This window comes from Anomaloglossus baeobatrachus, chromosome 8 (genome assembly GCF_048569485.1).
Source record: "Anomaloglossus baeobatrachus isolate aAnoBae1 chromosome 8, aAnoBae1.hap1, whole genome shotgun sequence".
In the NCBI taxonomy this organism is placed as follows: Eukaryota; Metazoa; Chordata; class Amphibia; order Anura; family Aromobatidae; genus Anomaloglossus; species Anomaloglossus baeobatrachus.
This window is the reverse complement of record NC_134360.1, coordinates 59,017,731-59,035,146: the sequence shown is the minus strand read 5'-3', so window position 1 is coordinate 59,035,146 and position 17,416 is coordinate 59,017,731. Positions and strand designations below refer to the sequence as shown.

General features: G+C 46.2%; 1 protein-coding gene across 5 annotated transcripts in view; it reads left to right on the top strand.

Moving 5' to 3' along the window:
* MST1R (macrophage stimulating 1 receptor) overlaps nucleotides 1-12,868 on the top strand; it is a 29,781-nt gene extending 16,913 nt beyond the window's left edge. For 4 of the 5 annotated variants that reach the window (XM_075321685.1, XM_075321682.1, XM_075321683.1 and 1 more), the window contains exons 11-22: nucleotides 2,182-2,260; nucleotides 2,465-2,680; nucleotides 3,042-3,188; nucleotides 3,462-3,621; nucleotides 3,697-3,783; nucleotides 3,903-4,100; nucleotides 4,282-4,362; nucleotides 4,682-4,863; nucleotides 4,951-5,060; nucleotides 5,187-5,352; nucleotides 5,442-5,578; nucleotides 12,040-12,868. In XM_075321685.1, coding sequence (XP_075177800.1) covers nucleotides 2,182-2,260; nucleotides 2,465-2,680; nucleotides 3,042-3,188; nucleotides 3,462-3,621; nucleotides 3,697-3,783; nucleotides 3,903-4,100; nucleotides 4,282-4,362; nucleotides 4,682-4,863; nucleotides 4,951-5,060; nucleotides 5,187-5,352; nucleotides 5,442-5,578; nucleotides 12,040-12,280 — 1,804 coding nt within the window. In that variant the 3' untranslated portion in view covers nucleotides 12,281-12,868. The remainder of the gene's footprint in view (nucleotides 1-2,181; nucleotides 2,261-2,464; nucleotides 2,681-3,041; nucleotides 3,189-3,461; nucleotides 3,622-3,696; nucleotides 3,784-3,902; nucleotides 4,101-4,281; nucleotides 4,363-4,681; nucleotides 4,864-4,950; nucleotides 5,061-5,186; nucleotides 5,353-5,441; nucleotides 5,579-12,039) is intronic. The other variant, XM_075321687.1, reaches the window with a different exon arrangement.
* Nucleotides 12,869-17,416: the final 4,548 nt, after the last annotated feature.

The following is a 17,416-nucleotide window of genomic DNA, read 5'->3' as shown; positions in this document are numbered from 1 at the left end:
TAAACCTTGGAGAGCACGCATCATTACCCCTCCACCAAAGACTGACCACATTCCAACGCACACTGCATGGCCTGGCTGGCGGTAGGGACCACACAGTATTCCCCCCTCTTCGCACTCAGAGGGCCCCGAGGTCATGTCTCTCTTTCCTGAAGGATAGATCAGCCTCTCGACCCCCTACATTTAGTGAGCTCTCGCCCCTCTTTAGAGCCTTCAGGAGACACCGCTATAATATGTCGTCCTAAGAGTCCTGAGACTAGAACGACGCCCTATTTCTCCTGGAGGTGACCCTGGCATAACTCCTGACATGCTGCCACCGCTGGGGGGGACACCTGCATCAGTGACTGCATCTGCTTCAACATAATTGTTACCCACATCCATTTCGCCCTCCATCACATTAGCAACTACACCAATTTTCCCCCTATTAGATAAGGTCTTTGCCTCACTTCACCCCCACATTCACACCCGCTGAACCAGTAACGACTGTAGGTGACATTTTGACCTCAGCATCAACAGGCACAAGGAGCTGATCCTCCACCACAGTGCTGTAGACAACCTCACCTTGTTTATGCCCTCTGCGCCATCAGTTGGTAATTTCCAATATTTGACATTTGGAACAAGCCACCACTGATTCTTAGGTGCTGTGACGCGCACCGCTGATCTTTAGCATCAGGATCTGGTTGACCAGTTGCGCCAACACAGAATAAAACTTGTGGGAGGACCTTTATTCTCAGCTTCAGCAGCACCCTTCTCAACTAAGCAATCAACTCATTGCCTCGCTGTCTCACTTTGTAATCTCCCCGTGCCTATGCACCAAGTCCACAGCAGATCCCGGGCTGGACTGAGAACGGGCTTATACAGCGAGTAGACCCTGCGGCCAGCTCTGGGGCTTACATGTAGCTCACCACTTCCTGCAGCTGTGGCTTGGTCTTCTTCGCCTTGTTCTTGCTACAATATGCCTCCACTGGTACATCATCACCAAGGTGGAAATTCTGAAGGCACATTGGGGACTCCTGGAGCTTTATTGCCGCCATTAGAGCCCCTCCCTGGCTGCTGTGGTCACTGTCCTCCCCAGAGGCATCAGAATTGCGACTGGATGTCACTGTTGCCTGTCGTGGCCTGCAGATGGTTCTGCAGGTTGTCAGGTTGGGGCTTTCTGCTGGTCATCGTCGTCGTCATCATCCTCGCCCTCATCAACCACCTGGCTCTCAGGCTGCAGCCTCTATTATCAGCCATGCTTCTGAATCATTAGCTTTTCTTTAAAGGGTCCACTTTTTCTCTGAAAGCCTTTCTCTCCTAAGGCTCACTCATTTCAATTTTAAGTCCCTTTATCTCTGCCAGGAGCTGTGTCTTCCTTTGCTTGGAAGCAGTAGCGGCTTTGGCACTTATGCAGTGCACCTTCTCCCTGAGTCTCCTGATGGTTTTGCTCACTTTTTCATGCTTTGTGGGTGACTCCATAACCTTGGAGCCCATAAATTGGAACAGATTGCAGGGGTCTAATGCAGCCCCCATCCTTCCTCAGTGAAGTCGGCCTCACCTCTGGAAGACTTGGCTTTCCTTTGGAAGGATGGCTATCATGCAGCTGGCTAGCATATCCTCCATTTTAAAAGCCTTGCGGCTTGCCTGGGTCTCTACAGATCCGGGGCAATAGGAGCCATGTTGGGCTGGAGTCACACTTGCACGAGGATCACATCGCCCAGACTGCATGTCCGCTTCATGTATTTTTATGTAGCTGCTCGCTCCTATCAGGAGGACAATGCAAGTGCAACTGCTGGTGGAATGTGTCCTCCCCAAGTCATCCGGTGGGCAGTCCAGTTGCTGGCTTCTCCTGCCCCATTCCGGCCTGCGTCTTGGCACCGTCGCTCATGCCCAGAGATTGACTCCTTCCCTAGGTTACGAGGAAACTGCCCCAGGTGGAGAGTTCTTGCTTCTCATGAGCTCAGGAGCACACAGCAGGATTGGAAGTGACCACATCCTCAATTAGCACAGTGAGCAACAGCTAACCAGAGCTGCATTCACAATTCTGCTGGTGAAGTCCCTGTGTACATACATTATAGTTTTTGTCTTGTGTTCTACTCCAGAGCTGGTTGTTATTGGAAAGCAGTTGACTAACTTCTGCCTCTAGCTGAGTAATGTCGGGGCTCCGTTTGCGCCCTACTCACTCTCTGCTCTCCCTCTGTACAGGGGCAGCTTGCTGACCATTCGGGGCTCACACCTGGATTCTGTATCCAATATTGTAGTCCGATATCAGAATCAGGAACAGGTAAGTGTGATCCAAGATCTGTGGGTGACGTGTCCCCAGAATTGGGGCAGCTCTGAGCTCTGGGTCAGACCTGTGTAATTGCGACTATAACATGATCTTTGGATTGTGCTTTTGTGGGTTGTACCATATACAGACAGCGCTTGCCTGTATATGGTATATACCATGTATGTGTCACGTGTGACATTAATTCATTATAATCCACAGGTCTGTGAACGTGCCACCTCCCCCAACTACATCATCTGCAGAACCCCCACATTGGATGATAGGATGTGGTTTGGGGTACTGAGTCTGGAGCTGGACGGGTACTCCTATAACTATTCTGGGAATTTCCCTTCCATCAAGAACTACATTATCTACCCGTTCGAAAATGATGAAAAGCGTTTCCATCTGAAAAAGGGCGAGACTGAGATAAACACCCATGTGAGCTGTGACTGCTGGTGGGGGGTTTATAAAGGGTCCACCTAGTGGAGGACTGTAGAGAGAGGCTACGTGAGGTGTGTGGGGGAGGAGATCTGTAGAGGGGACACAAGGGCTGTGGGGGTCTGTAGAGGGGATATATGTCATAGGTGGATCTGTAGAGAAGCCACATGATGTGTAGGGGTCTGTACAGGGCACACGTATGGTTGGAGGGATGGGGTGGGTGATGGTCTGGGAATTTTCTGAGTAGGGGATGTGAGGTGATTTGGGGGAGGGTGGTGTTTCCATACTCTCTAGTGGCAGTGGTGGATATGAGCTCTCCATCATTCTTTCCCAGGAGCTGACAATCTTCTTCTCCTTTCAGCACAAGTATCTGTCTCGGGTGAATGGCTGCCTCAATGTCTCCATGATGGTGGAGGGCAAAGAATGTTACCCCAAAGTCCTGGAGAATGAAATAACCTGCAGGATCCCAAAAGACGTGATCATCGCCTCAAAGGGAGCGCCTGTCAAGGTACCGCCAAATGCCAAGTTTTCTTTCCATGTCTCCTGTTGTCTGTGACCATGGCACCTGTGTTTTTCCTGTCTGTGACCATGACCTCCACGTGTCTCCTGTATGTGACCATGGTCTTGGAAGTGTTGTCTCCTGTCTTTGGCCGCCGTGTGTGTCTCGAATGTGACCGTGGCCGCCACGTCTCCCATTTGTGGCCGTGGCCCCGCATGTCTCCCATATGTTTGATCGTTGCATCCCCTTGTCCCTGATCTCATACCCTCCTCTTTTCGGCAGGTGTGTGTGGATGGTGTTTGCGTGGATTTGGGTCACGTAGTTGTGGTAAATCTGCTAGACCCGCTCCTGGGAATCGTGCTGGGGACTGTCGCTTCCGTTCTGGTTATTGCAGTCTTAGTTTTCCTTTTACTAAAACAAAGAAAGAAAGGAAAGAAGAAAGGTGAGACATTATACCAATGTGAGCGATGATTAGACAAGTGAGCATCCATTATAGCCAACTCTTCCTTATTTGCAGTAGCAGAAAACTTGGAGCTTCTGGCGAATAACCGCGAACTCGCCGTCTCTCCAACCGTCTTCCCTCATGGAGACTACAGGGGGTCTTGTAAGTGTTTTGGTGCATGAAGTCCCGGAGAAATGGGGGCTCCCGCACACGCAGGGAAGAATCTGACCTTCGTGGCAGAAGTGACATGTAATAGTGTGAACTATCCCCTCTCTTCACAGATATTCCGAGCAGCAGTTCTGGAGGAGTGTCATTCCGTGGTGGCCTGTATTCCGGTGGCAGCATCGGGGCTGGATCCATGCCGGTTCTCCTCACCAGTTTACTGGATAACCTAAGACCGGAGCTGCTGGAGGAAGTTAAGGACGTCCTGATCCCCGAGACCCGCTTGATCACGCATCGAGACCGAATAATAGGCAAAGGTCAGCCCACGAACTGTGCAGAGCCCACTCTGAGGGGATCAATAAGGGCGAGTAAGCTGTGCCCCTGACAGGCTCCTGCTGTCAGGTGACCCCACAAAGGTGGGATGTCCCAAGCTGGTGATTATGGGGGGAAATGTCCTGCCCTCAGCCAACTGCTCACTTCCCTTTTCTTGTCCCTCAGGTCATTTTGGGAGCGTTTACCATGGAACATACACCGATGAGAACGGAGGAGAGCAGCACTGTGCGGTGAAGTCCCTGAACAGTAAGACTATGGCGGGATGCATTGTGTAACAGAATAATGACTGTAGAAAAGTGACCACAGAATTGGAGGTGACTGGAGGAGAACACATGATATAATAGCAGGATAGTCACCGCAGCTCTAGATGTGACTGGAGAACACTGGATGTAACAGCAAAATAGTGACCATAGCTCTGTAAGTGACTGGAGGAGAAGACGTGATGTAACAGCAGAATAGTGACTGCAGCTCTGGAGGTGACTGGAGGAGAAGACTTATGTGAAGGCTTTCCAGTTTTCTAGATGTTGGCTACGTGTGAGATTTGTTGACTTTTTGCATCTTGTAGGGATCACGGATGTGGAGGAGGTAGAGGAGTTTCTCCGGGAGGGAATCCTGATGAAGGAGTTTCATCACCCCCATGTCTTGTCCCTCATTGGGATATTTTTGCCGCGAGAGGGTCTCCCCCTGGTGGTCCTCCCATATATGTCACATGGGGACCTCAGACACTTTATCCGCAGTGAGGATCGGGTGAGTTGTGTCATCAGCCTGATGTCCTGTGCATTATACGATTATATTATAGAGTAATAATGGCTCTGGGCATGGCTGTCTTCACAGAACCCCACAGTGAAGGATCTGGTCGGCTTCGGGCTGCAGGTTTCTCGGGGGATGGAATATTTAGCGCAGAGGAAGTTTGTGCACAGAGACCTGGCCGCTCGTAACTGCATGTGAGTGACGTTGGGGTGGGGGAGCGGTAGTACGGAGATGTAGCATACATCATCTGTTCCATCGCACATCTCCCCACCAACGTGTGGATGCCCCGCTCTGTGGCTAATGCCATCCGTGTCTTCCAGGCTCGATGAGACGTATAAAGTAAAGGTGGCGGATTTTGGCCTCGCCCGGGACGTGTTTGATAAGGAATATTACAGCGTCCGACGCCATAAGAATGCACGTCTCCCCGTGAAGTGGATGGCACTGGAGAGTCTACAGACCCAGAAATTCACCACCAAGAGTGACGTGGTAAGAGGACAAGAGGATGAAAGAATGGGGGAAAGTCAGGTGATCAAGAGAGATAATAACCCCTTTATATAATGCTATTTTCTATCCAGTGGTCTTTTGGGGTATTGCTGTGGGAGCTGATGACACGAGGGGCACCCCCATATCCAGATGTGGATCCATATGATATTACACGATATCTATACCGGGGAAGACGTCTCCCACAACCAGAGTACTGCCCGGACCCACTGTGAGTACCTGTACTGTGATCAGAATATCTCTATACACAGTGAGCAAGATTAATTTGAGCAGGACACCGGCCTTTTTTATATACCGTGTGTATATATATGTATATATATATATATATATATATATATATATATATATATATATATATATATATATATATATATATCTATATATATATATATAATATATATATATATAATATATATATATATATATATAATATATATATATATAATATATATATATATATATATATATATATATATATATATATATATATATAATATATATATATATAATATATATATATATATATATATATATATATATATATATATATATATATAATATATAATATATATATATATATAATATATATATATATATATATATATATAATATATATATATATATATATATATATATATATATATATATATATATATATATATTATATAATAAATATATATATAATATATAATAAATATATATATATATATAATATATAATAAATATATATATATAATAAATATATATATATAATAAATATATATATATAATAAATATATATATATAATATATATATATATATATAATATACATACATACATACATACATACATACATACATACATACATACATACATACATAGCCTTATTCTGTCTGTCTGTCTTGCTCCAAAATGACGTCATTACAGTGACAACCATCACATTGGCAGCTCGGCCCGGCCACGCCCCCCGCACGCATTGGCCGCTCCACTTGGCCCGGCCACGCCCCCCGCACACTGTGGCCCGCTCGGCCACGCCCCCTACACACTGTGCCCCGCTCGGCCATGCCCCCCGCACACATTGGGCACCTATACACCTCCCCCAGGACTATTCCTCTCTCCCCAGGACTACTACTCCTCCTATTAGACTCCTCTCCCCCCAGGACTACTCCCCCTATTATCCTCCTCTCCCCCAGGACTACTCCCCCTATTTGACTCCTCTCCCCCCAGGACTACTCCTCCTATTTGACTCCTCTCCCCCCAGGACTACTCCTCCAAGACACACACACACTGCACAAAACATACCTCCCCCAAAACACACCCACACACACACCCACACACACAACGCTGCAGACACAAAGTGCTCCACAAACAACGCAACACAAACAACGCAACACACACAAACAACACCGCTCTCACCCCCCCCCCCCACACACCCAGACAACACCCAGAACATGTACAGCGCCCTACACAAACACTTGGCAACTACACACAACAACCTCTCTCTCTCTCTCTATATCTATATAAACAAAAATCATGCATTAACTACACAATAAATTCTAGAAAACCCGTTAGAATCGGGCCACCTTCTAATGTATAATATATATAGAAGGTGGCCCGATTCTAACGGGTATTCTAGAATTTATTGTGTAGTTAATGTATGATTTTTGTTTATATAGATATAGAGAGAGAGAGAGAGGTTGTTGTGTGTAGTTGCCAAGTGTTTGTGTAGGGCGCTGTACATGTTCTGGGTGTTGTCTGGGTGTGTGGGGGGGGTGAGAGTGGTGTTGTTTGTGTGTGTTGCGTTGTTTGTGTTGCGTTGTTTGTGGAGCACTTTGTGTCTGCAGCGTTGTGTGTGTGGGTGTGTGTGTGGGTGTGTTTTGGGGGAGGTATGTTTTGTGCAGTGTGTGTGTGTGTCTTGGAGGAGTAGTCCTGGGGGGAGAGGAGTCAAATAGGAGGAGTAGTCCTGGGGGGAGAGGAGTCAAATAGGAGGAGTAGTCCTGGGGGGAGAGGAGTCAAATAGGAGGAGTAGTCCTGGGGGAAGAGGAGTCAAATAGGAGGAGAAGTCCTGGGGGAGAGGAGGATAATAGGAGTAGTAGTCCTGGGGGGAGAGGAGTAGTCCTAGGGGAGGTGTATAGGTGCCCAATGTGTGCGGGGGGCATGGCCGAGCGGGGCACAGTGTGTGGGGGGCACAGTGTGTAGGGGGCGTGGCCGAGCGGGCCACAGTGTGCGGGGGGCGTGGCCGAGCGGGCCACAGTGTGCGGGGGGCGTGGCCGAGCGGGCCACAGTGTGCGGGGGGCGTGGCCGAGCGGGCCACAGTATGCGGGGGCGTGGCCGAGAGGGCACAGTGTGCGGGGGGCGTGGCCGAGCGGGCACAGTGTGCGGGGGCGTGGCCGAGCGGGCACAGTGTGCGGGGGGCGTGGCCGAGCGGGCACAGTGTGCGGGGGGCGTGGCCGAGCGGGCACAGTGTGCGGGGGGCGTGGCCGAGCGGGCACAGTGTGCGGGGGCGTGGCCGGGCCGAGTGGAGCGGCCAATGCGTGCGGGGGGCGTGGCCGGGCCGAGCTGCCAATGTGATGGTTGTCACTGTAATGACGTCATTTTGGAGCAAGACAGACAGACAGAATAAGGCAATGTGTGTATATATATATATATATATATATATATATATATATATATATATATATATATATATATATATATATATATATATATATATATATATATATATATATATATATATATATATATATATATATATATATATTTTTTATAATAAAACACACACACACACACTGGTTAGTCACCACTAGAGGGAGATCCTCACATACAGATGTGTGTGTGTGTATATGTATAGTCATCACTAGAGGGGGCTCCTCACATAATGTGTATATACAGTCACCAATAGAGGTAACTCCTCACAGGCAGATGTATTTATACAGTCACCACTGGAGGGAGCACCTCATGAGCAGATATAGTCACCACTAAAGGAAGCTCTTCACATACAGATGTATTCATTTACAGTATCCACTAGAGGAAGATCCTCACATAACGATGTATTTATAGACAGACAGCGGCCACTAGAGGGAGTGCCTTACATACAGATGTATTTATATAGTCACCACTAAAGGGAGCGTCTCACATTCAGATGTGTGTATTAGTGTTGCGCGAGTAGTTAACTATTCGAACTCGCTATGCTGTTAGCGAGTACTGTCCACTACTCGCATATTCGGTACGAATAGCGGGCACAATGTAAGTCAATGGTAAATCGCTAAGTAGTGAGTAACCCGAAAGAGTACTTTTCGTGCGAGTAGCGAATAGTACGGCTTTCGGGTTACTCACGATTTAGCGAGTATTTCTCATTGACTTACATTGCGCGCCCGCTGCTCGTAACGAATATGCGAGTAGCGGAAAGTACTCACTAACAGCATAGCGAGTACGAATAGACAACTACTTGCTCAACACTAGTGTATGTATGTATAATACACACAATAAACACTAGAGGGAGCTCTTCATATAAACATGTATTTATAAACCATAACCATAAGAGCAAGCTCCTCATACAGATGTGTAAATATACAGTCGCCATTAGAGGGGTCCTTATATACAGATATATTTATATACAGTCACCACTAAAGGGAGCGCCTCACAAAGATTTAGTTGTATACAGTCATCACTAGAGGGAGTGCCTTATCTACAGAATTTTCAGTGTAGGGCTTATTTTCGGGGAAAAGTGGGTTGGGGGTAAGTTTTATCCACCAAAAAAAAAGGCAGACACCACCTAGGAGAAAGGCACTTGCCAGACCCCGGACATCTGCATCACTCCTAGGTCCTCCTGCAATCCACAGCTGGCACTCCCAGGAGGTCCTTGTGTGTGCCACTGCGGTCCTCCCCTGCTTCTGGCCGGCATCCCTCCGTTTTCTTACACCCCCCGATCCCAGTAACATCACACACACATCCAGTGATACCGTACTGCTTCTGGCCGCAGGGGACCTGGGACGCTGTGGAACGCGAGGACCAAAAGCCGTACGGTATAACTGTGTGCATGTGGAGGGATCCTGGAACCTGTGTGTGTGTGTGTATGTATCAGATATATATTATATTACATACTGTGTGCAGAATTATTAGGCAAATGAGTATTTTGATCCCATGATACTTATTATACATGTTGTCCTACTCCAAGCTGTATAGGCTTCAGAACCAACTGCCAATTAAGTAAATCAGGTGATGTGCATCTCTGTAATGAGGAGGGGTGCGGTGTAATGACATCAACACCCTATATAAAGTGTGCTTAATTATTAAGCAACTTCCTTCCTTTGGCAAAATGGGTCAGAAGAGAGATTTGACGGGCTCTGAAAAGTCCAAAATTGTGAGATGTCCTCCAGAGGGATGCAGCAGTCTTGAAATTGCCATACTTTTGAAGCGTGATCACCAAACAATCAAGCGTTTCATGTCAAATAGCCAACAGGGTCGCAAGAAGCGTGGGCAAAAAAGGTGCAAAATAACTGCCCATGAATTGAGGAAAATCAAATGTGAAGCTGCCAAGATGCCATTTGCCACCAGTGTGGCCATATTTCAGAGCAGCAACGTTACTGGAATATCAAAAAGCACAAGGTGTGCCATATTCAGGGACATGGCCAAGGTAAGGAAGGCTGAAAAACAACCACCTCTGAACAAGAAACATAAGATAAAACGTCAAGACTGGGCCAAGAAATATTTCAAGACTGATTTCTCAAAGGTTTTATGGACTGATGAAATGAGAGTGACTCTTGATGGGCCAGAGGCTGGATCAGTAAAGGGCAGAGAGCGCCACTCCGACTCAGACGCCAGCAAGGTGGAGGTGGGTGCTGGTATCATCAAAGATGAACTTGTGGGACCATTTCGGGTTGAGGATGGAGTGAAGCTCAACTCCCAGACCTACTGCCAGTTTCTGGAAGACAACTTCTTCAAGCAGTGGTACAGGAAGAAGTTGGTATTGTTAAAGAAAAACATGATTTTCATCCAGGACCATGCTCCATCACATGCATCCAACTAGTCCACAGCGTGGCTGGCCAGTAAAGGTCTAAAAGATGAAAAATAATGACATGACCCCGTGTTCACCTGATCTGAACCCCAAAGAGAACTTGTGGTCCCTCATAAAATGTGAGATCTACAGGGAGGGAAAACAGTCCACCTCTTGGAACAGTGTCTGGGAGGCTGTGGTGGCTGCTGCACGCAATGTTGATCGTAAACAGATCAAGCAACTGACGGAATCTATGGATGGTCGGCTGTTGAGTGTCATCAGAAAGAAAAATGGCTATACAGTACAGACCAAACGTTTGGACACACCTTCTCATTCAAAGAGTTTTCTTTATTTTCATGACCCTAAAAATTGTAGATTCACATTGAAGACCTCAAAACTATGAATGAAAACATGTGGAATGAAATACTTAGTGTGAAACATCTGAAAATATGTCTTATATTCTAGGTTCTTCAAAGTAGCCACCTTTTGCTTTGATTACTGCTTTGCACACTCTTGGCATTCTCTTGATGAGCTTCAAGAGGTAGTCACCGGAAATGGTTTTCCAACAGTCTTGAAGGAGTTCCCAGAGATGCTTAGCACTTGTTGGCTCTTCTGCCTTCACTCTGCGGTCCAGCTCACCCCAAACCATCTCGATTGGGTTCAGGTCTGGTGACTGTGGAGGCTAGGTCATCTGGCGTAGCATCCCATCACTCTCCTTCTTAGTCAAATAGCCCTTACACAGCCTGGAGGTGTGTTTGGGGTCATTGTCCAGTTGAAAAATAAATGATGGTCCAACTAAACGCAAACCGGATGGAATAGCACGGCGCTGCAAGATGCTGTGGTAGCCATGCTGGTTCAGTATGCCTTCAATTTTGAATAAATTTCCAACAGTGTCACCAGCAAAGCCCCCCACACCATCACACCTCCTCCTCCATGCTTCACGGTGGGAACCAGGCATGTAGAGTCCATCCGTTCACCTTTTCTACAAAGACACGGTGGTTGGATCCAAAGATCTCAAATTTGGACTCATCAGACGAAAGCACAGATTTCCACTGGTCTAATGTCCATTCCTTGTGTTCTTTATCCCAAACAAGTCTCTTCTGCTTGTTGCCTGTCCTTAGCAGTGGTTTCCTAGCAGCTATTTTACCATGAAGGCCTGCTGCACAAAGTCTCCTCTTAACAGTTGTTCTAGAGATGAGAAGGTGTGTCAAAACTTTTGGTCTGCACTGTATATGTATGCATGTATGAATATATATGTGTGTGTGTATGTAGAGAGATATAGATATACGGTAGATAGCGATATATAGATATATATATATATTCTCTCTCTCTCTATATATATATATATATATATATATATATATATTTATAGATATACTGTGTATATACACAATCTCTGCGTGTATATATACAGTCACCACTGGATGGCACTCTGGTCCCCTTTATTTTCTGTTTGTCCTTTCGCTGCTTGTTAGACAACAGTAATGAATTGGGGTCCTGGCAGCTTATCAACAGGACTCTCATAATAATAATAATAATAATAATAATAATTTTATTCATTTATATAGCGCTATTAATTCCACAGCGCTTTACATACATTGGCAACGCTGTCCCCATTGGGGCTCACAATCTAGAGTCCCTCTCTGTATGTCTTTGGAGTAATGATAATCTTTTTTTTTTTTTCTGTTTCGGTAGCTACTCCCTGATGTTGCAGTGCTGGAGTCCACACCCCGAGGAGCGTCCGACCTTCTCCCAGCTAGTCAGCGAGATGGAGGTGATCTCTAATTCCCTATGGGGAGAGCACTACATTAATCTAAACGTCACTTACATTAACATGGACCGTGACGAGCTCTACCCTCCAGCACCGCCCGCCTCAGAGGACGAGTTGGATAATGTCTCTACTGACGAGGAGGATGGAGCAACGGGAATGTTGTGAGCACAGGTCAACCGGACTCTACGTATGAGCGAGTGTGTACTTCAAGGGCTTCCTTATAGATGGAAAGTCCCATCAGACTGGCTGCAGCCATATGTGGGGGAAGGGGCTTCCATAGTGGAATCTGTTCTGACGAGGTATAGCAGTTGCCTCAAGAGCTTCTATTGAACTGACAATATTGGCCGCAGTCCTGTGCACCGTGTCCTAGCGGTGGGAAAAGAGGCTTTTACATTACGACAGATTTTTTATTTTCTTTTTGTTTTGCTATAAGTGGAATCCACAGTGTATATTTATGGGATCCCGGAATAATTGCTTTCCATTAAGCCCGAGGGAAAGGGTTAAAACACACTATTTATATTATACAGGCCGGTTATAATGTACTGTGGATGATTTTTGCTGGGTGCCCCTTTCATTGTCCGGATCCTCGGTGACTGCAGCGTTCATTGTGGGCGATACTTGAATTGCACAGGGATCAATACTCCTTTGTATATAGCACTACCAAGAAGAATATTTTTATATAGAGATTTGGGAGAAGAAATTTCTTGCGTTCATAGTAAGAAGATCTGTAAATAAAGGAAATTTACTTTCTTATGTCAGTTGTTTGTTTAAAAGCAAAAGACACCTCACAAGTCCTACAGAAAGACCCCGGTCACCCCCCAAACCACAGAATACACAGAGAAGAATTTATTATATAAAATGTAGTCATTGTGTACATACACTGCATTACTGATCTTGAGTTGCATCCTGTATTATACTCCAGAGCTGCACTCACTATTCTGCTGGTGCAGTCCCTGTCTATATACATTACTGATCCTGCGTTACATCCTGTATTATACTCCAGAGCTGCACTCACTATTTCACTTGTGGTCACTATTTACATACATTTAGATTCCTTATCCTCTACTGATCCTGTGCTACATTTTGTAGTATTCTCCAGAGCTGCACTCACTATTCTGCTGCTGGAATCGCTGTATACATACATTTACATAACTTATCCTGTACTCATCCTGAGTTGCATCCTGTATTATACTCCAGAGCTGCACTCACTATTCTGCTGGTGCAGTCCCTGTCTATATACATTACTGATCCTGCGTTACATCCTGTATTATACTCCAGAGCTGCACTCACTATTTCACTTGTGGTCACTATTTACATACATTTAGATTCCTTATCCTCTACTGATCCTGTGCTACATTTTGTATTATTCTCCAGAGCTGCACTCACTATTCTGCTGCTGGAATCGCTGTATACATACATTTACATAACTTATCCTGTACTCATCCTGAGTTACATCCTGTATTATACTCCAGAGCTGCACTCACTATTCCGCTTGTGGTCACTATTCACATACATTTAGATTTCTTATCCTGTACTGATCCTGCGCTACATTTTGTAGTATTCTCCAGAGCTGCACTCACTATTCTGCTGGTGCAGTCACTGTGTACATACATTACATTACTTATCCTGTACTGATCCTGAGTTACATCCTGTAGATCTCTTATTATAAAAATAATAAAATATACAAATAATAACAGAAACATAAAATATCAATCAGAAAAATAATATGAATACTGGTCCAGTCGCTCACTTTTTTCTCACACACATTATTATTACTATACATACCATGTTTTTCCAAAAATTAGACACTGTCTTATACTTTTTTTTATGCCCCCCAAAAAAGCACTAGGGCTTATTTTTGGAGAAACATGGCTGGGGGGGTAAGTTGACCCCCCACTTCCCAGGAGACTTATACTTACCAAACCCAGACATCTGCGTGGCTCCCAGGTCCTCCCTGTGATCTCCGGTGGGTGCTGCACGCCATCTTCCCCTGCTTCTCGCTGACTGACTGACCTGACAGTGACAGCCAGACAGAGACACACACACAGGTTACATCCAGCGTTACAGAATACTTCTGGCCGCAGGGAATGATGGGAGGAAGTCACATGTCCGCAGGTCCTGTAAGCTAGCATTGCAGCAGCTCCTTGTACTCCACTGCACAGCCTCTCAGGATTCTGCCAGCCAGAAGAAATCGGTGTCACTAGATGTAGTGAGTATGTGATCCGATGTTTGTGTGTGAGATCGTGTGTGTGTGTGTGTGTGTGTGTGTGTGTGTGTGAGATCTGGTGTGTGCGGGGTGCAATCACTGCAGGTCGTCTGGTGAGTGTGATTACAGGGTGCCCGCTTTCTATAATGAAGTGTCCTGCAGTATCTTTAACTTCTTTAGCTGCACGGACAGTTCATTATTGAACTGCAACTAGGGCTTATTTTCGAGGGAGGGCTTAGATTTAAGCCTTGCTCTGAAAATCCCTGCTAGGGCTTATTTTTGGGGGAGGTCTTATTTTTGGAAAAACACGGTATATACAACCATAAACCAGACAGAATCCTAACTAACAACTACTTACATCTCCTACTTCTGGTTCAGTTGCCAAAGAAAATAACTCAAAACAATAAATAAAATAAACAATAGCCCACAAAGATATATACATAATCAAGTGTGTGTGTGTGTGTGTGTGTGTATATATATTCATCTATCTAAACTATAAGCTACCCCATGCTTGATTCTACCATTTCCAACTCCCACACTGACTGGTCCTGCGTGTCATGCCTCAGTCTAGGTCTAGCGTCCATGGTCAAGATCAGGCAGCCCAAGTTTTTACCCAAACACCCTAGTATTTCATAGTTCCACAAGATGACCCCCCCCCATTTTTCCCATCACCCAACTTAACACTTACACCCATATCTACTGTCTATCCCTATATACAATAAACACAACATACAAATCTCAAATCCAGCCCTACATCACTGTTTACCAAAGGTGGGCAATACATTTTGCCAAGGGGCCACGAGTCCTAAAACTTCAACAGGATTCTGACAGAATTCAAAAGATGTAAACCCACTCCAAGATCTGGACTTGTGCAATTCCTGAGTGCCAGAGGTCCCTGAAAATGGGTAAACAGAACCATTTCCCACATTCCCAGACCCTACTGGTGCAAATTACCTTCAGATCCATGGTAGCATAAGCCAGAAGATGTCCATGCGGTGTGTGAAGATCCGTCTCTTGCCCTCCTGTCTCCGATTCCTGGAAGAAAGGCTGATACCATCTTCTAAAAAATACCCAAGCAGGTGCCCTCTATTTCAAGATGTTTGCAATGTTGATCTTAGTGAAGGTATTCACAAGGAATACCACAGGGCTGACCATATCCAACCCTCCTAGTCTTCTTGTATGGGAAGTCCATTCTCCCATAAGAAAGAAACAAACTGTAGACCTGAAACCAAAGAGGCAACGGCAAGATGCACACACTGCACAGATATATCAGTAAATGGACCAGGTAAGTTCTGATCAGGTTTTCCCTTCCCTTAGGGTAAAAGACCAAACTTTCCATTGGTTGACCTTCTGAGTGGTGATCACTAGCCTGCTGTCTCACTTTTGTTTGGGGTAATCCCCCTGACCAATATAGATACTACGGACTTTTGCAGTGGCTTTGGGTCCTGGAAGGGTGCCAGGGAGATCAAAAACAGAATCTGCTGCTCCTAGCCAGAGACTCTCACACTTATCCCAGGTGACCTTGGGACAGAATTTCATTGAGTAGTGATCTACTTCTCACGTGGGCCACTCTGCCTCCCCATCTGAAAAAACAAAAACTATGATGTCCTCGGCATACACCACCACCTAAAGTGGCTTCCGATGCCGCCCGATCCTTCCAGATCCTGGCCAACATTCCACACTCCAACCCCTTAGGATAGGGTCAATCGCAAAAAATGCAGCAGCGGACTCAAAGGAGAAACTTGGTAAACACCAGACCCAACCTCAAAAGACCTGCCAATGCAACAGTTCAAAAGCCTGAAACTCTCTGCCCCAGCATTCAAATGCCTTAAGCCAATCAACTTCCCCCTCCTGCAAGACTATACCTTAGAAGGACCGAACAAAAGTACTTCAGATTAAGCTAAATAAACAGCATCTTTGATAAGGGTCCCGTCACAGGTAGCGGTGCACCAACGATTCCACCAGCGATCCGACCTGGCCGGAATCGTTGGTGTGTCGCTACATGGTCGCTGGTGAGCTGTCAAACAGGCAGATCTCACCAGCGACCAGCCATCAGCGACTCGTGTAATGATGCTGCGCTTGGTAACCAGGGTAAATATCGGGTAACTAAGCAAAGCGCTTTGCTTGGTTACCCAATATTTACCCTGGTTACCAGCGTACACCACTTACAGGCTGCCAGCGCTGGCTCCCTGTTTACGTAGCTAGGGTACACATCGGGTTACTAAGCAAAGTGCTTTGCTTAGTTACCTGATATTTCCCCTTGTTACCAGCGTACGCTTCTTACACAGTCGGTGCTCGTTGGTCTCCCGCAGTCAAACACGCCGATGCGTGTTGCACAGCGGGAGACCAACAAGCAAAAAATGAACCAGAACAGTATGTAACGATCAGCGATTTCACAGCAGGGGCCAGGTCACTGCTTAGTGTCACACACAGCGAGATTGCTGATAAGGTCACGGGTACGTCACAAAACCTGTGACTCGGCAGCGATCTTGCTATGTGAGAAGTACCCCTAACACCTTGCTGTGTGCAATAAAAAGTGCTATGGGATGGCAATTCTCAATGCAAGATGGGTCCTTACCTTTTGACCAGATGATCAGAGTCTGCTACCTGACTTCGGCAGAGTGTCCAAGGAAAGACACTCACTCAATACCTCAGTCAAAAGACGAACCAAAGCGTCCTTAACGGTCTTATAGAACGCAGATGTTAAGCCATCTGGATACGTCATTTCTATAGGGCAGGCCTATCAATCGCCAACCTAACTTCCTCTTCCCTAAACATCTCTGTCAGTCAATATGTCCAGAGAAAAGTCAGTTTCAGCCAGGAAATCTGGCATCTCAGAGGTGCGAGTAGAAGGATCTAGCCACTTCCAGGATCCCTCATCTGGATCTTTTCAGGGAGTCCATATGTGCCGCCCCCGTGCCAGCAGCCGGTGCTGCTCGGATCCGGATCTACGGTACGGCTCGAGGGGTCCTCTGGACCCAGGGGTCGCGCGGACACTCCGACTGAAAAGGGGGGACGTATTTATACGGGATTGGTTGTAAAATGTCTGTGACGCCACCCACGGTGTGTGGTGAGATGTAGCACTACCGCTGCCG